The 25,953-nt window shown below is 31.8% G+C and overlaps 3 protein-coding genes across 5 annotated transcripts in view; 1 reads left to right on the top strand and 2 right to left on the bottom strand.

Annotated features, from left to right (window-relative positions):
- Positions 1-12,480, top strand: part of LOC145303802 (sodium/potassium-transporting ATPase subunit alpha-like) — a 66,889-nt gene extending 54,409 nt beyond the window's left edge. For both annotated transcript variants that reach the window (XM_080145423.1, XM_080145422.1), the window contains exons 26-29: positions 9,669-9,783; positions 10,367-10,477; positions 10,741-10,862; positions 12,242-12,480. In XM_080145423.1, the coding sequence (XP_080001549.1) occupies positions 9,669-9,783; positions 10,367-10,477; positions 10,741-10,860 (346 nt within the window). In that variant the 3' untranslated portion in view covers positions 10,861-10,862; positions 12,242-12,480. The remainder of the gene's footprint in view (positions 1-9,668; positions 9,784-10,366; positions 10,478-10,740; positions 10,863-12,241) is intronic.
- A 2,596-nt stretch (positions 12,481-15,076) lies between these two features.
- On the bottom strand, positions 15,077-19,559 carry e (nonribosomal peptide synthetase ebony). Its single transcript, XM_080145421.1, has 4 exons — positions 17,220-19,559; positions 16,932-17,116; positions 16,368-16,506; positions 15,077-15,381 (listed from the first exon to the last, which is right to left on the bottom strand). The coding sequence occupies exons 1-4, from the start codon at positions 19,554-19,556 to the stop codon at positions 15,256-15,258; spliced, it is 2,787 nt and encodes a 928-aa protein (XP_080001547.1). The 5' UTR covers positions 19,557-19,559; the 3' UTR covers positions 15,077-15,255.
- Positions 19,560-21,850: 2,291 nt separating this feature from the next.
- The window catches only part of LOC145303800 (uncharacterized), an 80,543-nt gene continuing 76,440 nt past the window's right edge, over positions 21,851-25,953 (bottom strand). The window contains exons 45-47 of one of the 2 annotated variants that reach the window (XM_080145420.1): positions 25,528-25,602; positions 24,708-24,831; positions 21,851-21,973 (exon numbers count right to left, since the gene is read on the bottom strand). In XM_080145420.1, coding sequence (XP_080001546.1) covers positions 21,956-21,973; positions 24,708-24,831; positions 25,528-25,602 — 217 coding nt within the window. In that variant the 3' untranslated portion in view covers positions 21,851-21,955. Of the gene's footprint in view, positions 21,974-22,742; positions 22,784-24,707; positions 24,832-25,527; positions 25,603-25,953 lie in introns of those variants that run through there. The other variant, XM_080145419.1, reaches the window with a different exon arrangement.

Below are 25,953 nucleotides of genomic sequence, written 5' to 3'. Positions count from 1 at the left end.
TAATTCGCATGGTACAATATAAATTTGAAACCTCCCCAAATAGCTATAAACCTCCCGGGACCTATGAGAAGCTACCCTGTTAAAGAGAACCCGATCGGTTCGGCGGTTACCGAGATCTTAAGCTTCAGACAGACAGACAGACATCGTTCTACTTTGTATTATAGATTATATTTTTTTTCAAGAGAAAGAGAGGAGAGGAATTTTCTTTTCTGTTTGTTTATTTACATTTTATTAAAAATACTCGGGATTCCTAGGTCTATAAGGAATTAATGGAGTCTTATAATATGTTCAATTATAAACAACTAGCGGCTGCGCCCCTAGCATCTAGAGGCTCTATATTCTAAGGGATATGGAAGGGCAGAAAAATAGCCTAAAACTATACCGTCAGACTTATTTATAAAAAATAAAATAGCCTAAGCCCACCTTAGATCCTATATGAAGCATCACTGTAAAGGAGAACCATACCGGTTCAGCGGTTAGCAAGATCCTTCGCTACAGACAAAAAAAAGCTTACTACTTTATATAATAGGATTAAAGAGTAATATAATAAGTTAGGAATCTATAAAGGGATTAGACAATGGCCTATAAATTAATGATACACAAAATAACCCCTTCTATAGATTACATTAATAGTTGAAACTAAACTTGATAAACAAATCAAAATTTAGAAAGTCCCTAATGTTGTTTTATGTATGTTGTGGTATGTATTAAAGTGAAAGAAAATAAATAATTCAAAAAGTAAACTTTACAGATTTACAAATTGTCAAAATGTATTTTAAATTTTTAACATAACACTTTAAAGATTATTTTTTCCCAGGAAGCAAGGGAGGGGACAATGGATCGAATATTCAATTTTTAGGAGTTTCAGACTTCGGGTACTGGCTTAAAGGGAATGTACAAGAATTTAGCAGTTTCTGACAGAGTTTGGGTACTAGCGCATGATATGCCGCAACTCGCTGTGTTAGTTTTAAAAATAGCAGACGGAAGAGTTCTTTTAATATGGCTGGTTTAAAAAAATTATAAAAAATATCATTTCATAGATAAAAACTTTATTGTGATATTTGTGTAATGAACAATCAAAGAACCATAATCTAACAACCTAGGGGGGAGGGTACCAGCACCCTCCAAAGAGAAATCGCCCCTAGAAAAAATTACCTTCCCTCTTAAAAAAATTCAATTAATTAAAAAAAAACTAAAATAAAAAAAGGGGTCGGAGAAGGGGTTTTATACTTTAAAAAAATCTAAATTAAAAAAATAAAAAAACGTTATTATAAAACTTTGGGGATTAGTGTAATAAACAGCCCATTGTCCCCTCTCTCTCTAATAATTACCCTATAGCGTAAAATAGATCTGAATCTATTTAATTATAAGGCTTGAAATTAGATATAAAGTTAATGAGAAAAAATAAGGAAATAACTTTTTATTAAAATTAACCCAGTTTAGTCACGTGTATATATAAGTTGCGACGCTACTGTTTAATTAAATTTTGTCCGTTTGTCAGTATAAGACACAGTTGCTTCATTTTTTCTACTTATCTCTGATTTAAGTGAATTGTTTAACAGCTAGATGTTTTTTTTTCTTCAAAATGTAAAAAGATACAGTCATACTTAAAGTAACTGCCATAAAAACATCTAATACTGGCATTGCCATCTATATAAACAAAATTATATATACATAAAAAAACATTTACTTTTATTCAGCAATATTTTTTTTGTTGCGAGACTACTCTATAATTTACCTTGTTTCTCTGTTCGTCCGTCAGTCTGTAACGCTGTGGGAGAATGTGAATTATCTCAGTTCCTATTTTAGATATATGTTGATTTTTTAAATGACCAAAGAGCATCCAGTATACAGCTTAGTTAGTCCGACAGTCTAGCTACAAAGTAAATCTGAAAATTATTGAAAAAGTTTCGTGATTTTTATTTTTTAAAAAGATTCTTTTTTCCCCAACTCTCTTTTTAATATTCACTGAAAATTTGGGGTATTGTCAGTTTCGTGACATTGCCTCTTTATGGCCGTTCCCTCGTATTTTCACAGTAGTTTTTGTCCAATTTCTACCCCCTGCCGGGGGGTTCTAACCCTGCGTGGCCAATTGCTTAACCCTTCGGGACAATTTTTGACATTTACCTAATTATCAAAAGCTACTTTAAAAATACGATGAAACCCCCCTTAGGAGGCAATGTCATGAAACTGACAATACCCAAGATTTGCTCTATAAATCACAATATCTATGATTTTTGTGGTTCGCTACTTATGGATGTTGTCATCCTTGTTTGTTGTATGAATTATAAAATGAAAAGAATTATAATGTATGGAAAAAGTCAGGCAAGGTGACTTCAATTTAATACTTAATTCTTTCAATAAAAGGTTTATTTGTGACATAAAAGCATTATTTTTTATTAGATCATACAAAAGTAAGGAAAATACTCTAAAGTCCTGTAAATAAACTTTGTAAATATTGCTAAAAAACAGTATAAAGTGGTAGTTCTTGAAATCTCAAACAATTACTAAATATTTGCAAACTTTTAAAATCGTGCATATCACTTTAAATGATAAAAATATGTATTGTAATCAAAATCAATTCTTTTCTTCAATGGTATCCTCACATAGATAGTTTCAAATTTCCCCGGACCTATGGAAAGCTTTACTGTAAAGAAGAACCATATCGGTTCAGCGGTTAGCGAGGCCATTCGCAGCACACAAGCAGACACACAAACATCATGTTCCTTTTATATAAGGATACATGCCATTCCAAATTATAAATAATTCCGTGTTGTTAAAAGTAAACTTTATTCTTGTATGATTAAAGGTATAATAGATATGAAAAAATATTTTTAAAAATAATTATTCAGATAAGGCACTTTAACGTAAAAAAATGCTGTATTCGTTGCACTAGGAAAAAATTGGGATCATATGAAGGAAATGAAGTCATTCCTTAAAAGGACAGAAATTTCATTGCAAAAAGGACAGAAATCATCTTCCTTTTTCTCAGATAAGTGAAATATGGACAAAAATCACTCTCCTTTTTCTCACATATCTGAAAAAGAGAATAAAAATCACCTCCCTAAATCTCACTTAATCTTCCTAATCCTAAGAAAATTAACCTAGTTCCTCCAAATTCCTCCTTTTCATAACAATGTCTACCTTTTCCTTACACATTCTCACTTATTCTCAGATAACCTACCTTATTCTAAGAAATTCTTCCTAAATCTAAGAAAATCTACCTGACTCCCCCAAATTCTTCCTTAGTCCCCCAGATTCTTCCTTATTCTAGGAAATTCTACCTTATTCTAAGAAATTCTTCCTTATTCCAAGAAAATCTACCTTATTCCCCCAAATTCTTCCTTATTCTTGGAAATTCTATGTTATTCTAAGAAATTCTTCCTTGTTCTAAGAAAATCTTCCTAATTCTCCCAAATTCTTCCTTATTCTAAGAAAATCTACCTTATTCTAAGAAATTCTTACTTATTCTAAGAAAATCTACCTTATTCTAACAAATTCTTCCTTATTCTAAGAAAATCTACCTTATTCTCAGAAATTCTTCCTTATTCTAAGAAATTCTACCTTATTCTAAGAAAATCTTCCTTATTCTAACAAATTCTTCCTTATTCTAACAAATTCTTCCTTATTCTAAGAAAATCTACCTTATTCTAAGAAATTCTACCTTATTCTAAGAAATTCTACCTTATTCTAAGAAAATCTACCTTATTCTAAGAAATTCTTCCTTATTCTGAGAAAATCTATATTATTCTCCCTAATTCTTTCTTATTCCCCCAAATTCTACCTTATTCTAAGAAAATCTACCTTATTCTAAGAAATTCTACCTTATTCCAAGAAAATCTACCTTATTCTAAGAAATTCTTCCTTGTTCTAAGAAAATCTACCTTATTCTAAGACATTCTTCCTTATTCTAAGAAAATCTATATTATTCTCCCTAATTCTTTCTTATTCCCCTAAATTCTTCCTTATTCTAAGAAATTCTACCTTATTCTAAGAAAATCTACCTTATTCTAAGAAATTCTTCCTTATTCTAAGAAAATCTACCTAAATCTCCCAAATTCTTCCAATTTATAGAGTCCCAAACTCAAAAACAAATTTTCAGCGCGATCTGACCACCCATTCTTGAGATACGGTGACCTGGTGTCCTTGGTACCGATGGTAAGATTTGGGAAATGGTTTGAATCCTTAATAAATATGGCAGTAAAGGCAAAAAATATTTTGGCACTTAGTCAAAATTTTGAAGAAAAAATACCCAGGTGGACAAATAATTTTGATCAAAAATTGAAAAAATCCAAATTTACTAAGGATTCGAACCATTTCCCAAATCTTACCGTCGGTACCAAGGACACCAGGTCACCATATCTTGAGAACGGGTGGTCAGATCGTGCTGAAAATTTGTTTTTGAGTTTGGGACCACTATATATTGCAAGAATTTGGGAGAATTAGTTAGATTTTCTTAAAATAAGGAAGAATTTCTTATAATAAGGTAGAATTTCTTAGAATAAGGAAGAATTTCTTAGAATAAGGTAGATTTTCTTAGAATAAGGTAGAATTTCTTAGAATAAGGAAGAATTTCTTAGAATAAGGAAGAATTTCTTAGGATAAGGTAGATTTTCTTAGAATAAGGAAGAATTTGTTAGAATAAGGAAGAATTTCTTAGAATAAGTAAGAATTTGGGGGAATAAGGCAGATTTTCTTAGAATTAGGAAGGATTTGGAAGAATAAGGTAGATTTTCTAAAATAAGGTAGAATTTCTTAGAATAAGGAAGAATTTCTTAGAATATGGTAGATTTTCTTAGAATAAGGAAGAATTTCTTAGAATAAGGTAGATCTTCTTAGAATAAGGAAGAATTCTGGAGAATTAGATAGATTTTCTTAGAATAAGGAAGAATTTCTCAGAATAAGGTAGATTTTCTTAGAACAAGTAAGATTTTCTTAGAATAAGGTAGAATTTGGGGGAATAAGAAAGAATTAGGGAGAATAAGGTAGATTTTCTTAGAATTAGGTAGATTTTCTTAGAATAAGGTAGATTTTCTTAGAACAAGGAAGAATTTCTTAGAATAAGGTAGATTTTCTTAGGATAAGGAAGAATTTCTTAGAATAAGGTAGATTTTTTTAGAATAAGGTAGAATTTCTTATAATAAGGAAGAATTTGGGAGAATTAGGTAGATTTTCTTAGAATAAGGAAGAATTTCTTAGAATAAGGTAGATTTTCTTAGAACAAGGAAGAATTTCTTAGAATAAGGAAGAATTTGGGAGAATAAGGTAGATTTTCTTAGAATAAGGAAGAATTTCTTAGAATAAGGTAGATTTTCTTAGAATAAGGTAGATTTTCTTAGAATAAGGTAGATTTTCTTAGAATAAGGTAGATTTTCTTAGAATAAGGTAGAATTTCTTATAACAAGGAAGAATTTGAGGGAATAAGGTAGATTTTCTTAGAATAAGGAAGAATTTGTGGGGATAAGGTAGATTTTCTTGAAATAAGGAAGAAATTCTTAGAATAAGGTAAGTTATCTGAGAATAAGGGAGAATTTGTGTAATTAAGGTAGAATTTCTGAGAATAAAGAAGAATTTGGTGAAATAAGGTAGATTAATTAAACATGGTTGTAATAGTGAGGAAAAGGAAGAATTTCTAAGAACTAGGAAGAATTTGTAAGATGGTGGACAGAGGTCACCTTCCTTTAGTGAGAATTTGTAAGATAGTGGACAGAAATCACCTTCCTTACTGAGAATTTGTAAGAAAAAGGAAAGGAAATAGCCTTCCTATACCCAAGGAAGGGGATTTCTGTCCTTTTTAGGAATGACTTCATTTCCTTCATATGATCCAAAAATTGTCCTATTTTAATACTTAAAAGTTAGGGGGAACATTTTTTTTCTTTATATTTAATATCCCTCCTTCTAGCTGATGTAATTATTGTCGAAGCCGGAAGCAAACTTTGCAAAGTAACATAATTAACAAAAATAACTTTATAAAAAGCGAAGCTATTCTACAATTATGGTCGGTACAAACGTCCGTCTGTCTTTAACGGTTTAGCTCTTTCGGTAATTTTCAAGCTTGATAAAATAATTCCTGTAATAGTATGGTACAATTTAGAAAGTACGATGTAATTATTACCACAAATGTTTATACTTTTAATTTTTGGCTTTTCATCACATTTTATCATACATTAAAATTATTTTTCTTTGTTTTCTAGATTTTAACAAAGCATTTAATGATTTCTATGTTTATTTTTAAAACATATGAACTGTTGCAAGAAAAGACGTTCTACTTTATATAATAGAGTAGCGGCTAATCCCCTATTTTTTTCATCGCTAGATGGTGTTACTTATGTTTTGCTGTTATCATAAAAAAAAACGCTAGACGGCATTTTTTTTGGCAATTGGTCTTGGTAGGTTGGTAGTACCCTCTTCCAAAATAGCTATGAACCTCTCCAGGACCATTCAGATGCTACCCTCTAAAGAAGAACCATATCGGTTCAGCGGTTAGCGAGATCTTTTGATACAAACAGACAGATAGACTGACAAACATCCTGTTACTTTATTATAAGGATATTTTTAACTTTTGCTTGATTAGAAAAACATAAAAAGTCCTTGAAATAATATGAAACTTATGCAAAAATATTATTGTACTTCTAAAAATCAATAAATAAATTTCTTACACATATAATATTGCAAAAACGAAATAAATATTTTGTTGACTAGAATATATAAACTAGCGACAGCGCCCCTAGATGCACTTGAGGCAGGGGGGGGGGGGGAATTAGCCCTTCACTTTAACTTTTATTTTTAAAACGAATGATTTTTTTCAGGGGGCGATTTGTCCAGGGGTTCGAAAAATCTTCCCTCCAAGAAAATTTATCATATTACTGGATAGTAGCATCTACCTCAGTAAAGGAAAATAATTAAAAAAAATGAAAAATGGGGAGGGATGAGGGGGAGCTTCATAGCCAATATTACAATTATTACACTTCCTCGAAAAAATCAAGAACTTACAAACAAAACTAGGATTCTGTTTGATAATAGTTATTTCTCGCATCGTATTATAAACAGCTTTCCGCGGATTTAGAATGTACAATTATAAGATTAAAACCAGTTTTATATTCGTAGAAAGCTGGATATAATACGATGCTAGACATAGTTTTTTTCGTATGGATGAGAACCGGTTCCTGTCCACCGTATTCGAATGAATACGAGAAAACAATTTCTTAACTCATTGCCTTTACCTCCATAAGAAAAGATTGTCGGAGAATCAAGAATATAGGGATACGCCATGGAAGATAAATTAATCTCATTCCTAATCCTAAAATTCTGTCAAATGTAACATATATATGTGAAAAAGTTGCGTTTAGAAGTTCCATGTATTAATTCATAATCTTTTACATTTAACTTAAGATATAGACTTGGAATAAAGAAAAAATAATCTTCCATTAACCTTTCCTTGTATAAAATAATATAGCAGGAAGGGAATGGACATTGGACTGTCAATTGCACTGGTACCCAAAGTTTTATAACCACGTTATCTTTTTTGTTGGCACAAAAAGTTTAGGTGCTTTCAATGAATTTTGTTGGTTGGATGGTTTAAAACTTTTCAACCAATAATTTTTATCTACAGAAGACATAATTATGTTTATAATCATTGGGAATGGGAATGTAAATCAGGTTATCTATATTGTCTTATCCCTTAAGATCCCTGGAGCCTAGGGAACCTCAGCGCCTTTGATTAATAATTAATCTTGAGCAAATGGAATGGTCAGTCACTTTACTACTCAATACCAACCAGGGTGCTAGGGATGTGCATATTCTCTGTTTTGTGCTCATTTAGTAAAAGCGAAGCCTTTCTATAATTAGGGTCGGTCCGTCAGTACGTCCGAGACGGATAGCTTTTTTCGTTAATTTAGGCATGTTAGAATTGGCCTATCGATTTCAAACTTTGCATGGTGATTTCTGTAGTAGTTAGGTACGATTTAGAAAGCGTAGCAACTCTGTAATCATTACCAGAATGTCCGTACGTCCATTTTAAACATGTTGATTTTTTACTTTTTTAACAACAAAGTTTTATGTGATTTAATTATCCAATTGTTCTGATTTGTTGGTATACTGATTCCTGAGACAACAAAGTATAATATTAAAAGCAAAGCAACTCTATAATTAAGCCCTAAAAATGTAAGTATGTCCATAATCATTATCCTGTATTTATAAAGAAGTTTTTTAACAAATTTACTCACATTTTTGCTTTGACTCTTATTCTGACACTATATAAGTGTTAATGTCCTTTTGTCCTACCGTTTCAGAGCTTCGCTTTTATGGATGTTGTGATCCTTTTTTAAAAAGTTGTTTACATAAGATTTTCATTTCTAGTATCGCATCAAAACCGATTAATATCCGGTGGATTAAAATCACTTCTCAGCTATACTGAAAAATTATGTATAGCATCGTATTATATCCAATTTTCTACGAATATAAAATTGTACAATCATAAGATTAAAACTAGTTTTATGAGCCCGTGCTTTCAGCATCTCAGGGCTAAAAAAATGTTTTTTTTTATATCTGCGGACAGCTGTTCATAATATGATGCAATAAACTATTATCAAATTGACATATTATAATCAGAATACACCTTCAAAGTGATTATCGAGTACTGACCCCCTCCCCCCTCCATTTTTATTTGGATAAAATTTGAAAATAATAGGGGTAGATATTTATCTTAATGCTTAATTATTTATGCTTAACCACTGACTAGGACCCTAACATTACGGGGTCTTTACCTGGAGGGCTACCCAGTTCCCAATAAAACCTAACCCAACCTGGCCTAAATCCTAAAAAAATTTTCTTCTTAAAAAGAAGAATTTAATATGAAAAATTCCAAACATTTCATAATATTCTTTCAAAAAAGTTTTAAACTTATCCCTTATTCCCTGGAAATAACTACCTTTTATGTCTTGCATTGTTCTCAACATTTAATTAACAAGCTTCTTTCATGTTCTACAATTCTTTATATTCAGGGATAGGGGGATGGAACAATGCGTATAAAATGCAATTATGTAGTTGTCTTTGACTTTGGGTTCTCGAACTAACGCAACTTTGTTTATTTTGGCTAAGTTTACAATTTTTGGGACTTGTGCAGAATGCTGCTGAATATGTTATAATTCAAGCAGAACCTTTTTATATTAAAGTTTCTGCATGATTCCTACAGAATTAATAACGAGAATGACAATATCCATAAAAAATGAAGCTCTCAAATCGAACGGTAGGAAAAATGAACACTAACACATGTGTTGTGTAGAGAGTCAGAATTTAAATTTATCAGTCCAAACAATATTAAATGTAATTTTATTGCAAAATTGGTTTATGACAGATACTATTTAGGAATTGATTGAAGGATGATTTCTTATAACACTGCATATTGTTGTTTTAAGAATCATTGTTCCAAAATTAATCAGTTATTTAGGATAATATTATCAGATATAAATTATAGTCAGAAGAGTTAAAAAATCAATATGTTTTGATTAGACTTACTTACTATATGGTAACTATTATGTAGTTGCCTCTAAATCGTACTTAACTGTATCATGCCAATTTTTAAATTGATAGGACAATTTTAACAAGCTCTAATCATAGAAAAGCCTAGCTTTTTGAAAATTGATATGAAAAAGTTATTTAACTTTTAGGGACAGAAAGATCCTGGAGTATACCTGTCACACGTCCTTCTTTGTAGCCATTGTGGTGGTTCAGTGGGCGGATCTTATCATCTGTAAAACTAGAAAGAATTCTGTCTTCCAGCAGGTTAGCATGCAGTGTAGCAAGCCAGATATTTTTCAGGAAGAATTTTTTTTGGGGGAAGGGGAAATAAAAATTTAATTGAGGGAGAAGTGTAAATAAGTATATCAGATTTTAAAAAATTACTCATAACCAAAAAAATGTGCATGTCACTTATCTAGAATACGTCCGTTTGCAGTTGTAATTGAGTAATTAACCATAATTCGGCGGGTGGGAGATAACCTAAAAAGCCCCCCCCCCCCCCATTAAAAAATTGCTAAATTTTCAAAGGGTTAAGTAAAAAAATACGCAACTTTTGTTTCAATTTTCTAGGCGGCCACAGATTGTCAAACCTTTAAATTAATTGTTAACCCCTGAAATATAAAGAAAAAGAAAAATCATAAAATTAATCCAAGTCAAGTTAGCCAAGGCCTTCGCCCCCTCGGAGCTAACAAAACTGGTTTTAATCTTATATTTTTTATTTTAATATCCGCGGAAAGCTATCTATAATACGATGCGATAAATAACTATTAAGACATTTTAATTTAGATTTGTCTTTTCTTTCGTGCGCGCGTATTTCTAAAGATTGTTAAGAAATAATATATTTTAGGGTATGAAGAATTGGATTATGAACTTTGGTCTTGTGTTTGAGACAGTTCTAGCCGCCTTCCTATCCTACACCCCTGGCATGGACAAGGGACTTAAAATGTACCCTCTCAAGGTGAGTAGGATCAGGTATCTTAAGGGATAAGACAATTCACGATAAATTGATATACAACATCCCCACTGATGATAAACAAAATTGCAATTCTGTGGGTTGATTAATTGGTTGAAAAGTTTTGACCCTTATAGTTAGGAACATACCAATCAAAATTCAATAAATGTATCAGAAATGTAAGAGTTAACGATTATGATAATGTGGTTATAAAACTTTAGATACCATTGAAAACATCGAAAATTTTCCTAAACGTTTTTTATTTCTAGATAAACTGGTGGTTCCCTGCCGCCCCGTTCTCAATTCTCATCTTTGTATTTGATGAACTTCGCAAGCTACTGTTGAGAAAATACCCTGGAGGCTGGGTTGAACATGAGACTTACTATTAGAGGTAATATCCTAGAGGCTGGGTTGAACCAATGAACATTAGACTTACTATTAGAGGTGATACCCTAGAGGCTGGGTTGAACATGAGACTTACTATTAGAGGTAATACCCTAGAGGCTGGGTTAAACATGAGACTTACTATTAGAGGTAATACCCTGGAGGCTGAGTTGAACATGAGACTTACTATTAGAGGTAATACCCTAGAGGCTTGGTTGTACATGAGACTTACTATTAGATGTAATACCCTAGAGGCTAGGTTGAACATGAGACTTTCTATTAGAGGTAATACCCTAGAGGCTGGGTTGAACATGAGACTTACTATTAGAGGTAATATCCTAGAGGCTGGGTTGAACCAATGAACATTAGACTTACTATTAGAGGTGATACCCTAGAGGCTGGGTTGAACATGAGACTTACTATTAGAGGTAATACCCTAGAGGCTGGGTTAAACATGAGACTTACTATTAGAGGTAATACCCTGGAGGCTGAGTTGAACATGAGACTTACTATTAGAGGTAATACCCTAGAGGCTTGGTTGTACATGAGACTTACTATTAGATGTAATACCCTAGAGGCTAGGTTGAACATGAGACTTTCTATTAGAGGTAATACCCTAGAGGCTGGGTTGAACATGAGACTTACTATTAGAGGTAATATCCTAGAGGCTAGGTTGAACATGAGACTTACTATTAGAGGTAATACCCTGGAGGCTGGGTTGAACATTAGACTTACTATTAAAGGTAATACCCTAGAGGCTGGGTTGAACATGAGACTTACTATTAAAGGTAATACCCTGGAGGCTGGGTTGAACATGAGACTTACTATTAGAGGTTATACCCTGGAGGCTGGGTTGAACATGAGACTTACTATTAAATGTACTAGTAACTACACTCCTCTAGGCCTCTAGAGACACTTGAGTGAAGTGGGAGTAAGTCGATATTTCTATTTGCTTTTTAGTTTTAAAACAAAATAAAAAAATTAGGGGGAAATTTATATTGGGAAGATATACATACCTTTTCTCAAAATAGTTATAAACCCTCTCAGGACCTATAGGAAGCTTCAGATTAAAGGATAATTATATTGGTCCTGTGGTTAGCGAGATCTTAAGGTTCAGACACATAGATTCACAGATACAAAAATACACAGACAGAAAATTGTCTATAATACGATGTAATAAATAGGTTCATATTTCTATAGATAAAGGACCAGTTAGCTTTTTTAATTCAGAAAGCTTAAGTTTCCGGCAAGAATGGAATCATACCAGATTTTCGTGTTCTCTACTAAAGTGAAATTCGCAGTGGGCTAAAATAACGATACGCCCCATACACCCTTTTCCCTTGTCATAAAATCTATATTCCAAGACTAACCATGTTGTATTTTTAGAATGCTTGGTATCTCAGAAATGTCTGGTGCCAATTTGTTGGACTGCTAAGTAATAATGTTCATATAGTAATAATTTACTATCATTGAACTATAAGTAAAATTGTTCATATAGTAATAATTTACTATTATTGAACTATAAGTAAAAATGTTCATTTAGTAATTATTTACTATAACTGAACCATAAGTAAAATTGTTCATATAGTTATAATTTATTATAGTTTAATAAATCTCTGCATTGATATAGTTTTTCATTAGCGCAGTTGCTTTCTATTTAGGGTCTGTCCGTCTATTCGGGGCAACAAAACAGGATTTATTCATTTAAAAATCTAAGATTTTTTTTGCAGAAATCATATGCGAAAAATTTACAATGTCAAAAAAGTAAAAATTATGTGAACATGCAATTTTTATAGTTTATTTAGACTAAATATCTTTTTTAAAAGATCTTTGGCAATGGTTGACATTATATCCAAATATTTACAATTTAATGATACTTTTAACTTTTGTGACATAATATGGACACAATTTTTTGAAAGTATATACATTCTTGAGAACTTGGAGCTATTATAGAATAGAGTCAGAGAGGGAGGGGACATTTGGCTGTTTATTACATTGGTCCCCAAAGTTTAATGATAGCGTTATCTTATTGGTTAGCTTAACAACTTTGGGGACTTTTTGTTGATTTTTATCGGTTGGTTCATTTAGATGGGTGTCCCTAATTTTCAACTACTACTTGTAATATACAAAAAAGGTAATTATTTGGGTCCTAGGACAAACGCAGGAGTCCCAAACGTCGGAGTGGACAAACGTCGGAGTGGACACTTAATCTAACCTAACCTATTTTAGACCATCTGATAGGTTTTTTTAATGCCTAACCCCTGCGGGGGGCTTATTTGTTAATTCATATCTTAACCTAACCTAATCTGTATATAAATACTTAATAAAATTCATATTTTAACACTCCTGCATTTGTCCACTCCTACGTTTGGGACTCCTGCGTATGTCTTGGAACCATTATTGGGATGTACATGAAATAATCAGCCATTGTCTTATCCCTTTAGGTCCCTGGGATAGAGTAAAAAAATCAACCTTCAGAGTAACTTCTGTAATACAATAGATATAATACATCTAGATAAGCCATCTCACCCCATTTTTCTTAAATCTTTAAATGGGATATTTTGGAGACAGAGACCATTGTTTATTTTTGTTACACTCTAGATCCATTCAAGAGATAATAGGATGAATTATTTTGACGATATAATTTTAAGAAAGATAACATTATCCTAAGAAATTCAACTATTCATAGCTAAATTATTCTGTGGTTAGTCATGTCCTTCACAGTAAACGAGGGAATAGTTATTTCTCGCATCGTATTATAAACAGCTTTCCGCGGATATAAAATGTACAATTATAAAATTAAAACCAGTTTTTTAGCCCCAAGGTGCCGAAGGCACGGGCAAAAAAATGGTTTTAAGCTTTTGATTGTACATTTTTATAATCGTAGAAAGCTGGATATAATACGATGCAAGACATAGTTTTTTCGTATGGATGAGAACCGGTTCCTATCCACCGGATTTGAATGAATACGAGAAATTTTTTTACTGATATAATTTACTAAAGAAAAACTAAAGAAATGCGATAAATTAACGCGTAATAATACATACGAAATGAAAAAAATTATGCCCTTAATTCCTCAAATCTGTAAAATGACCAATGACAGGTCTGGGATGTAACGTCACTATTCTCCTATTGGCTAATTTAGACGTACAATATGTATCTAGATTATATCTATTTCTAATACAAACATAAATACAAATAAAAAGATATCATCAAATGTAAGACACAATTGTTATTTCAAAGTTTTGAGACATTTTATGATAATAATTTGATATACAATAAAACATTTTTACAATTGTAAAGTTAGACAATAAAAAAATGAATTTCAGAAAGATTTGTAAACAAAAAAAATAATATTTTCATTTTATATAAGAATTTTAATATTTTACATAATAATTACACTGTCATTTCCACATATTTAATATTTTTTGTAAAGAACGTGTCTTAACTTTTGTGATTTAAAAAAATAGCTAGTCGGCGCTTTTAGTAAGTAGTAAATTTCAAGGATCCATAGAATTTAGATATGCAATCGTTTTTCTTGTAGACCTCTTATTTTTGAAGTAATAAAAATAATAAGTTGATTTTAAGGTACTAAAACCCAACAAAAAAAAAAAGAAAATTGCAATTATGAACAAAAATCAAGTTGAATCAAAACTTTAAGGTTTGAGAGCTTGTCCCAAATGAGCCAAAAAAAAGTTCAAAAGTTAGGACACGTTCTATAAAAAATTACAATTTTTTTTCATATATATTAAAAACCTAATTTCTGTGTTAAAAAAGGGACATTGAAAAGAAATTGACTTTTTAAATGTAGTAATTTGACACAATTGGGAATTAGAATTTTTTGAATAACACCTTTGTAGTGGCGGGCACAGGACGCCAGAAAACCTGGAAAAATCTTCCAGGTAGAGAAGAAAAAATATTTTTATTATTTACTTTAAAAAAGCCTTTAAAACGATCATAATACTAAAGTATCATATTATGATCTATATTTTAGTCGAATCAAAAAGTTACACTTGAATATCATTTTTTGGGAATAAATTAAAACAATACCTTTTAATATAATCAAGCAACTGTTGATAAGAAAGAAAAACATTTTTAAATGCAATTTGAAGTACTTCCAAAAATACTTCTTCTTTTTTAAAAACTTAAAATACATTTTTTATGTCTTTTTATGAGTCTTGAAAAGTGTCCTATTTTCTAGAATCATAAAATGGTACAATATTTAAAAGAACATTGTTTATTTTGATGATCAAACAGTTTCTCTTTTGATGGTTTTAAACAGCATGCATCAAGTTAAAATGTTCAGTATTACTTATTTAAGTTATTTCACAAAAGCCCTAAATTTTGACAATCAAAAAGTTAGAGATCAAAAAGTTATAGATCATATTCTGCACAATGAATTACTCAATATTATCATCTTGAAACCTCTTGATAGCAACTTCAGTGACCAGATCATCTGGAGCATCTGCAAAGGGACGACTCCCATCATTGGCCTCATACTGGTTCACTTGCACAGATAACAATACCTGCAATATTGTTGATTTTGTATTTTAGATTTAAAAAAAAAGAAAAAAAAATGGTGGGAGTTACTTAAAAAACTTCAAACCATCACAAGATAAGTAGGTATATTCCCTGAAGAGTAGAGCCCAATCGGTTCAGTGGTTACTGAGATCTTAAGCTTTAGAAAGGCGGATAGACAGACATCGCTCTACTTTTTAGTATAACTAGCGGTTTCGCTTCTAGCCTCTAGGGGCTTTACCCCAAGAGGTTTGATCAACCTAATTTTTCGTAATTTAGATTTAAAAGAAAATTTTAAAAAAATTTGGGGGAAGAATATTTTTTTTTTTTTTGGGGGGGGGTAAGTATACGCCACTATTATAGTTTTAGTTTTAAAAAGAAAATTTTTTTTTGGGGGGGGGTTGACATTTTTCATTTTTTGAGGGGGTTGGGGGTGTCTCACCCCCCAAAAAATAGTTATAAACCTTCCCGAGACATATGAGAAGCTACCCTGTAAAGGAGAACCCAATCAGTTCAGCGGTTAGCTAGTTCCTTTGGTATAGACAGACAGACAGACATTGTTCTACTTTGTATTATAGATAAATATTTAGTAGAGTCTTTATGATCAATTTGTTGCTATAATTGTTTTTTTATTCTAGTGATTTTTTTATTGATAAAATTTTACTTTTCAAAATCATGGCTTTCTTACATTTAGGGTTGTCCGTCCTTCCATATCACTGTGTGACTGAATATTTGTCATTCTGTAAGTTGCCTCCTGTGTAGTTAGGCACAAAGCTTTGCTACTCTATAATTATTAACAGAAAGACTGTATGTCTTCTTATAACATGATGATTTTTTGGCTACTTTTAATTTAAAGTATTACAAGAAATTATCCTATTCCCTTGATATAGTTCATAATTATAAATAATTGTGTCGCTTTGTTATTATGAATGTTGTCATCATTGTTAGTTTCCAAAGTAATTGCATCTCAAAATGATATAAAAAAGATAGATACCTCATATTTCAATGCTCTTGAAATAAGCTGGGTGAGTCTGTTGGAGTTTGCAGTAAATATTCCCTGAAATCCAAGTTCCTTTGCTCTTCTGATATTCTCCTGTTCCATGTACAGGGCAACTCTGATGTTTTCCAGAGGACTAGACAGTATTTGAATATTTATTTTGTTGTGTATGTACATGTAAAATATTATATTAATTCAAAACCTCAAAATTTAATGAACTAATAACCCTATTATATAAAGTTTACGTTTTTTTTATCTTAAGTTCAAGATTTCAAAACTAATTGAATTTCTCATTTTAGGGAAGCTTTGCAAAGGTCGCAAGGTGGTTTATTTCATTTTTAACTTTAAGACTTTGGATTGTTTTAGGCTATATTTCTGCCCCACCCTGACCACTTTAAATAAAAAGCTCCTAGAGGCAAAGTGTGTAGCCACTAGTGAATAATACAGTCAAATTATCTGTAGACCTAGAATGCCCTAGAAAATTATAGGATAGTCAATCTTAATTTCAAGAAATGGCCCATCACATAAGATATTCTGACTTATTATTAAAAATAAAATTACCTGAGATGTTGAGCAGTTCCCAACATGCTAGTGTACACAAACTTGCCCATCTCAGCTGGTAGAACCTTATTTTTTATAGGAACTTCTATTTCTTCTAAGAATTCAACAACAGACAAAGGAACTTCATCAACTTCATCATCGGAGGAATCATCTTTCGCAACCAATTTATCCTCATTAATGTCTTCCTGAATATAAATATGTTCAAGCATATTTTACTTACATATTAGAAAAAATTATGAAATAAAACATGATTTTAAAAATATAAATAAAGTAATCTTAAATTATTACCTTTGTATTTTCTATATCATTAGTTGTAATGATGATGTTTCCCTCCTCACTCATACTAAATGTTCTGGCAAATGCAGCTCTGGCACACAATGGAGCTGCCTCAGGGGATCTTGCATCAAAATTGAGACATGCACCAATGATTGTCTTATACTTGTCATATATGACAATACTGAGATTTGCCTCAAGTAGTTTGTCCCAAAGAATCTCTAGCTGAAGCTTAATATCTTCATATTTGACATCTGACAATGTTGTTAGATCTCCCTTGATTGCAAAGCTCCTACTGACCATGTCAAGGACAACTTCTTTGTGGTCTTCCTGAAGAGGACTGCTTGTAAAGTTATTCTCAGCTTTCATTTTCTCCATTTCATGATCTAGGTTGTCTTCTATTTCTTCAGTTGTCAACAAAGGAATCATTTCTCTCATACTTGAACTACTCACAAAATCAGTCACTGAAATATTATAACCATGGTCCTTGAGCTTAGAAATAACCATTACCATGTTGATTGAGTCTCCTCCAATGCTAAAAAAGTGATCATCTAGTTGTGGTTTACAGTTGGGATCTTGAATAACTTGTACTACTGATTCTAAAAGTACCTTGGCTTTTGCATGGTCTGATAGAGGTAGATCAGTAAAGTCTTTAGAGCTATATTCAACAGTATTGCATTTCAAGGATTCCTCAAATTTTCGGAATAAAGCTTGCCTATCCACCTTTCCATTAACAAGTAATGGTAAGGCATACAACTTGATCAGCTTTGGCATCATGTAATCTGGTAAAACATTAGCAAGTAAAATTTCTAGTTTTGGTTCAGGAAGGAAACAATCACCTTTAGTGGTATAATAACAGATAATTTTCTGGACAGGCTGACCAGGTTTGTAACAGAGAACACATGCTGAAGAAACTTGTGCAATATTACGTACAGCTCTGTCTATTTCTAACAGTTCAACCCTGTGACCTCTGACCTTGACCTGAGAGTCAGATCTGCCCTGATAGTACAGTCTATTATTCTTACAGTAAGCCAAATCTCCAGTAAAATAGATATACACAAAATCTGATGAGTTTGTTTTAAAAGGATTTGGTTTGAATTCACCTTTTCTACCAGCAGCATATCCATCACCAAGGCTTCTGGATGAAATATAAAGAAACCCTGATTCTCCCTCACTTACTGGATTTAGTTCATTGTCCAATACATAAGCAATGGTATTATCAACAGGATATCCTATTGGAACTTGATCATTGTTCAAGGCATTGTTGACATCATCAATATTATAAAATGTAGCAAATGTGACATCTGTCATTTCAGTTGAACCATAAAAGTTTGATATTCTGTGACCTGGTGGAAAATAGTTGTAAAAAGACTCGAGAACATCTTTTGTAACAACCTCAGCTGAACATTCCCAACCCCTAACATCCATTAAATGCTTGTTTTTCTTGTCCATACTAACAAAGGCTAGAATATTTCTTACAAGTGATGTAACAACAAATATTCTTTGAATTTTGAATTCTTCAAGTCTTTCAATAAATCTTTCAACATTTTGTGTAACTTTGCAAGGAAATATAACAAGCTGTTTTCCACAAATCAGAGGAGCCCATATCTCAGTGACAGAATCAACAAAAGTTAATGTTGTTTTAAAAACACATACCTCGTCTTCTGCATAGGGATACATTTTGTATTGCCAGTGAAATCTATTCAATGCTGCCCTGTGTAGGTGTCTGACTCCCTTTGGGGTTCCAGTACTACCTGAGGTGTACAAGACTGCAAATAGTTTGTCACCTTTCTGGCCAATGTTCAAAGTTTTGTTAATAGGTAAGTTTTCAGTTAAACAATTTTCATAAATTGCATCTTTTGACAGTTGTGCAAAAGTAAAAACCTCTTTCTTTTTGTTTAGTGGAAGTTTTGATTGTGATTTGTACAATACATTTGGATCAAGGTTTGTGATAACTGCTATTGGTTCTGCCTCATTAAGTATGTGTTCTATCCTACCCTCAGGCCAATTTGGAGCAATTGGCACATAAGCAAGACCTGCCTTAAAAAGAGCAAGAATAGTGGTAACTAAAGACTGGTCAGGCTGAAACCTGAGAGCCACTAGGTAGTCCCCATCAGAGTTGGGCATCAACTCATCCTGTTTAATTTTAGTGAGAAGTAATCTTGCCAGTCTATTTGCTGATTCATTCAAATCCTTAAATGAAACCTCATGCTTGGTTTCAGAATGAATGAGTGCAGTTTTATCCAGAATATTGGGATTGTTTTTTAGCAGGGTTTCAAATAATTTGCTTATTGTTGTATTGCTAGGATGGTCTTCCACATCACCGTACAGAATTGATTCTTGTTTCATCATTGGTATCCTAAATATTAAGATTTTTTTCATTAAGATTCATGTGTATCATCATAGATTATATTTTCTTCATCTTCATTTCTTTCTAGGTTAACTCTTAAAATTGAATATCCATTATTAGTACATTTAGTTACAAGAATTTTCAGGTATTGTCCAGAATACATGGCAGTTACAGCACCAAGAGATGCTCCTAACCAGTATACAATGATGTGATCTAAAACTGTCACTTCTCTTAGAGCTCCAACACATCCATATGTTCTTGCAAATGCCAATAGAGGCTGAAAGAATCCACCAGTATAATAGAAAGATGCTAACACCAGGGAAACAGTGATAGTTGATGATAACACAATTCTTGGGTAAACACCTATGCTGGGTGCTATTGAAAAGTCAAATATTAATACAGTTGAAATGTTACATAGAAATGAACCAATAAGTTCAAATAAGAAACCAACCCATGTCGGTACTGATAACCATGATGCGCACCTACCATAGGACATCCAATAGGCTCTACCTACATGTATATCTGTAAGACCAAGATTCCAAACATAAGACTGCCAGTGAAAGAATACTGAACCACCCATAAATTGTGAAACTATGCGAAGAAACATTTCTTTACCACTGATAAATTTTCTCAGGTATGAATTGATATGCGAGTATGGGCAGGAGATACAATCAACAGAATACAGGTAAGTTTTAACATTCATACAAATAAAGGCACATAGAGTCCACAGGGGAAGTCCATATTGATGAAAGATAGTAATCAGCTCCCAGGAAACTATTGTTGCTTCACCAGCAGAGACAAAATCCATGATACATCCTTTAAAGATACCATGGATAATGTTATGTCTGAAGATATTCAGGAGAACTTTGCATATGACAATATTGATGATTATGATGAGAGTAGAGACAATTATTCCAGGCAAGTGAATTGTTACAAACTCATTGGCAATTTGTTCCATTCCAAAAATATCCAGATTATGTTGGGTTGGTGTAACAGGTGATAATGAAGGTATAATTTCTGAAAATGGTAAAGTTGTTGATGCATCTTCATCAGACAGATAATTAGTTGAAGCGTTAGATGATTGCAATGAAACTGGAGGATTTGAAACAGAATAAAAATGTGTATCATTTGTGCTGAAATTATTTTCTGCATGAAAAAACTCTGAGAGATTCCATATCATTGTGGGTATAATCTATGACAAGAATAAATGAGAACTAACCTTGACAGAGGGCCTCAGTGAATGAAACTAACAAATGTTAGAGGTCGCACCACATATATCATCTGTTTCTGATGACATTGCAAAATAGTTATCAATAAACAAGTGGAAATATAAAAATAAATCAAGTACATTCTATAAATAAATAATTTTTAAAAATCTATTCATGAAGACATGAAATCAATTGAAAAGTATCAATTTAAAACCATTTACATTAAGTTTGAAAACAGTAAAAAAATTTGTAAAATCAGATTTTTTTTACTCTATATTGTTTGTTCTTCTTTTTTATTATATTTTCTTTACCTATTCTGTAATACTAATTTCTAGACTAATCTACCTAAATATAATATCAACAATTATTTTAAGTATATAGCAGCCAGTCAAAACAATTTTTTGGTCAGAGGCAAAAGCTTAACCTAATTATAGAGTAGCTAGAGTACTAATGGGTGTAGGGACTAAACTTTCAAGAGAGTGTGTTAGCAAACCCCAACTTTTTCAATGATTACTTTTGATTACACAGAATGATATTATCTGTTGATGAAATTTGGGTGTAAAATTATTTCTGTAAAAGGAGGATTTTTGAAAGGGAGAAGGTGTCCAACCTTTCTGAAAAATAGCTTTAAGTTAAAGAGATCTTAATCTTCATCAGATGAACAGACAGACATCGTTCTACTTTGTAATACAGTTGTGCACATATTTAAGGCCTTGTTTATTTGTTAGTCGAATCAGCATTTTTATGAATGTTTTTTGTTTAAACAAGTGTCATAAACCTTTAACCGGCAATATCCCTTAAAGTTCCTTGTAGAGCACAGAACTCCCCACCCCCCCTAGCTTACTATTTTGAAATGAATTGTAACTATGTGAGGGAAGTAGTTTTCGTATATGTAATACTTTATGTAACGTTAGGATAGGTTAAACTATGGATGTAGGGGTGGGTTGACTTTGCTCTCACCCCACCACAAAATGACCTTTAAATCCTCTATTGGCGTTGCTACTATTATATAGTATTTAAAATTATTTAAACTATACACAAAGCTTTGCCAATTTTAATATTATCATTATTGTTCAAAGAAAAAGAATAATAATTATCATTTATTTTATAATATTGATTATTAACATACTTAAATAAATAATTTTTTAAAAAACATATGATAAAACTGAAACAAATTATATGCATCTTCTTTACTAGTTGTCTCGGTCATTCTAAAAAAGAAAAATAAGATTTTATACAAATATTAATTTCTAAGAAAATTTAATGGACCCAAAATTTTTAAGGTTATAATTTGTTAGTCAAATTATTTTTATCTGTTATTTTATAGTTAAGTTTAGAATCAAGATGTATATTATAATAAACAAGGATGACAACATCCATAAGTAGCGAAGCACAATAATTTTGAATATACAAACGGAAAAAGTGTAATTTAGAGCAAATGTTCAATGGTCATAAAAAAAGAGAGGAAGGATGAATGATAGAAAATCACGAAACCTTCATGAAGATAATATATGTGTTTTGTAGCATGAACGATGGACCGACTGACCAAGTTTATTGAAACTGAATGCTCTTAGGAAAACAAAGCAAAAAACAGTAATCCATCTCAAATAGTATCGGAAAAATCACAGTCTACCAAAATAGCACGGATGGACAAAGTGGATTATTTAGTAACTTCGCTTCTAAAAATAACTCGACTAGTAAATAAAAAACCCTTAATTATTACCCACTTAAATAATCGTTATGCTACTTTAGGATATAACAAAAAAGTTGGGGGACAAAGTGTCTAAAAAAATCAGCCATGTGACATAATAAAAATGAGAGATTATCCATCTCTTTTTTAGGGGTTTTCTTAACCACACCTCTTATCTCCCTCATTTTTATGACGTCGCATGGCTGATTTTTAAGACACTTTGTCCCCCTATCAAAAAAAAAAATGGTTTACATTAATTTAAATTAGAACAGAATTCTTACTTTGAAAAATAGTTCTTTTAACAACGAGAGTTAAGTTGTTGAAAAACAATCTGAACATAAATAAAATAAGGAGGAAAAAGGGCGGTTTCCCTCAAAATCGCTGTGAGCACAGAAACTCCCCCCTTTTCAAAAAGATTTAAATTATGGAGAGGTTGGTTAGTTTATCTGTTTTTTTTGTGAGCGGTTTGGTTTGGTTAAATTGGGTACATGGTTGCCCTTTAAGAATAAAGACCCTCGCAAAGCTTATGGCAGCTTTGCCGTAATTCAGAAAAATAATTCTATTTCAAATTGCTCAAAATTTGGATATTTGAGTGCACGTCACTTGTTTAAAACTTGCTTTGTGCTGTAACTAATAGGAAGTGGGTGAGAAAAAGGGGAAAATGAATTGAGTTCTGGAGAAATTTTTGCTTAGATTTGTTTTTCAGAATCCTTGTCCCTTTGTCCCTGGTTAGGCATAAAGGAAAACATTACTTCCCTTATTTTCAATGGGGAAGATTCAGTGCTCGCTGGGCATTTTGAGGGAAATCAAATAAAGTTAATTTCTTTCACATCTCGTTTATAGGATTTATTTAAATTATCAGTATTTTAACACATAGACACAACAGTGTCCCGTCCTAGAAATATTTGGTAAAATTTTGGCCCCCAGCCAAAATATGTTTGTGATTTATGCAAAAAAAAAATAACCCATGCAAAAATATTTTTTATGTAATACAAAAATTGCAACGGCACAAGCACTTTGAAATGGAGGTCAAAAATTCATCAGAGATATTTTGAAACTGACAAAAGTCTCTGATTCTACTCCTCAAGGCCTGTCCTGGGAGCACCATGAAGCCATAGTTCTGATGCAATGCATTTTTGACCTCCATATATATAAGGGGGGCCTCAAAATTTCAAAGTGCTTGTACCACGCAATTTTTGCATTACAGAAAAAATATTTTGCATAAATTAACCTTATTTTGGCTGGGGGCCAAAATTTTAACAAAATCTTTCTAGGACGGGAAACTGTAATAGACAAAACTAATAGATAGCTTCCTTTATTCTATCCCTCTAATTTAAACTTCCAAATTTAAAGCAATCATGTATTTATTAAACGAAGCTTTTTGAAATCATAGTCAGTCCGTACATCGGTAAAAACATAGATTTTTTCGCTACAATTTAGACTCTATAATTGTTACCTACATAATAATCGATAGCTGTTTCTTAGAATGATAAGGTACAATGTAAAAAGCAAAGCATCTCTATAATAGACATGTCTTACAACGAATGTGCACATGTCCATTTTGGCCTTCTAGATTAGAAATCTAATTCTTTTCTTTTATTTTTAGTTGAAAATTTGTTTTTGCTTTCAATTATTGTTAAAGCCCGTTTTTTTATGTTTTGTTAGTCTTCGCTTTTTTTGGACGTTCTCGTCCTTGTTTTAATATAATTATTTAGATGTTATGTTAAATATTCTGTAAAGTAAAAAAATGAGAAAAAAAACATAAAATTTGTTTTAGTACATTGTTTATTTAACACTGGATAAAACCAAGCTATTTTATATGCATTTATTTAAATTTTAAAAGAATTTATATTTTTCTTATTATTCCAAAACTACAAAACTTTACTGTTTTAGTTAGCTACATTTAAACAAATCAATAACATTAAACAAAATACAACTTTACGAACATTTTTTTAAATTAGACTATTTTTAACACAAATATTGGCAGTTACCTCAAAGTGCTTAGTCGAGCACAGACCCCCTCCCCACCACATGAATTAGAAAGAAATAAAATGAAAACAAATGAGGGGGGGGGAGGGCTGTATTTTTTACTTTTGGTCATGAAGGTTAGGTTATATAAGGGGCTGAGTAGCACGGTAGTGTTAGGGCACCGCAGGAATAGAGGGTTGCGAAGGGGGGGGGGGGATAATTGGCTCGATAAACACTTTAAGGAATAGTACCATTAAATATATATACATTTCAAGTTATCCCCCTACCTTATCAATACTGACTTCAAGAACAAATCCTGTTTCAGATCCAGATATCTTGATATCAATATTAGGATCACCACTTGAGCTGGTGGTAGCTCCGCTACTGAGGTCGGCTCCAAAGCTGTTCTTTCTGAATATCATATAGAAATTTCAATTTGTCCCACATCTATCTATCTATCTATTTCTTAATGTTTCTATTTATCTATCTATGTAACTATGTATCCACGTATCTATCTATATATGTATTACCCCGTCCCGTTTTAGAAAATTTTGTTAAAATTTTGGCCCCCAGCCAAAATATGGTTGATTATGCAAAAAATGACCCATGCAAAACATTTTTTCTGTAATGCAAAAATTACGTTGGTACAAGCACTGCAAAGTTTTTAAAATCTGAAAAAGACATGTTTTTAAAGCTCTTGTACCATCTTAATTTTAAAAATTTTTAAAAAATTTAAATTTTAGTGTTTCGATATAAACCTTAAATTTACCCCAAAAAAATGTGGGCCGTCTAAATTATAAAATATGAAGGACTAAGGTGTAGCAAGTAATCTTCCAACGTCAAAATTGCCAAATTGCATACATAAATAATAGGGTAGGGCCGGATTGGACGGATACAGATATCCGGCTGATTTATAATGCCGGATATCAAGTATTCAGGTTTATATTGACACACTTGAATAGAAATTTTGTAAAAATCTTTAAAATTAAGATGGAACAAAAGCTTTAAAAACGGTCTTTTTGCAGATTTTAAAAAGTTTGTACCATCTGTAATATGTACTATCTATATGATCCAGCTATTAGTATCTATATATCTATCTATCTATACCTTCTTTGATGACTACCATATTTATCCATTGAAAGAGGGGTAGTTTTCATAGAGGTGGTGGTATCTCTTTGACTGGCGACAAAAAATGTTTAGAATCACATAATTTTATCTCTAATTAATTAAAAGCTTTCTAGATAACACTTTTCTAGAAAAAAAAAATAAGTTCAAATTTTGATTTATATTCGACTTAATACACAATAACCTTTTTTTTCGAAGGTCAGAAAAAGGAGCTCAGACTCGAAATCCAATTAGGTTTCTAAATAGTTAAAAAATGAGTTTTTGGACCAAAAGAAATATTTTTTTTTTATAAAATATACCCTAAAATAATCCTATATTTTTTATATCTACTGTACACTGTACAGTTCAATGCAGTGGATACACTACGGGGGTAAAAAACCTATCCATATTTTTACTTTAGGGGGATGT

This window comes from Acartia tonsa, chromosome 13 (genome assembly GCF_053477335.1).
Source record: "Acartia tonsa isolate MP-2025a chromosome 13, ASM5347733v1, whole genome shotgun sequence".
In the NCBI taxonomy this organism is placed as follows: domain Eukaryota; kingdom Metazoa; phylum Arthropoda; class Copepoda; order Calanoida; family Acartiidae; genus Acartia; species Acartia tonsa.
This window is presented reverse-complemented; position numbering and strand designations above follow the sequence as displayed.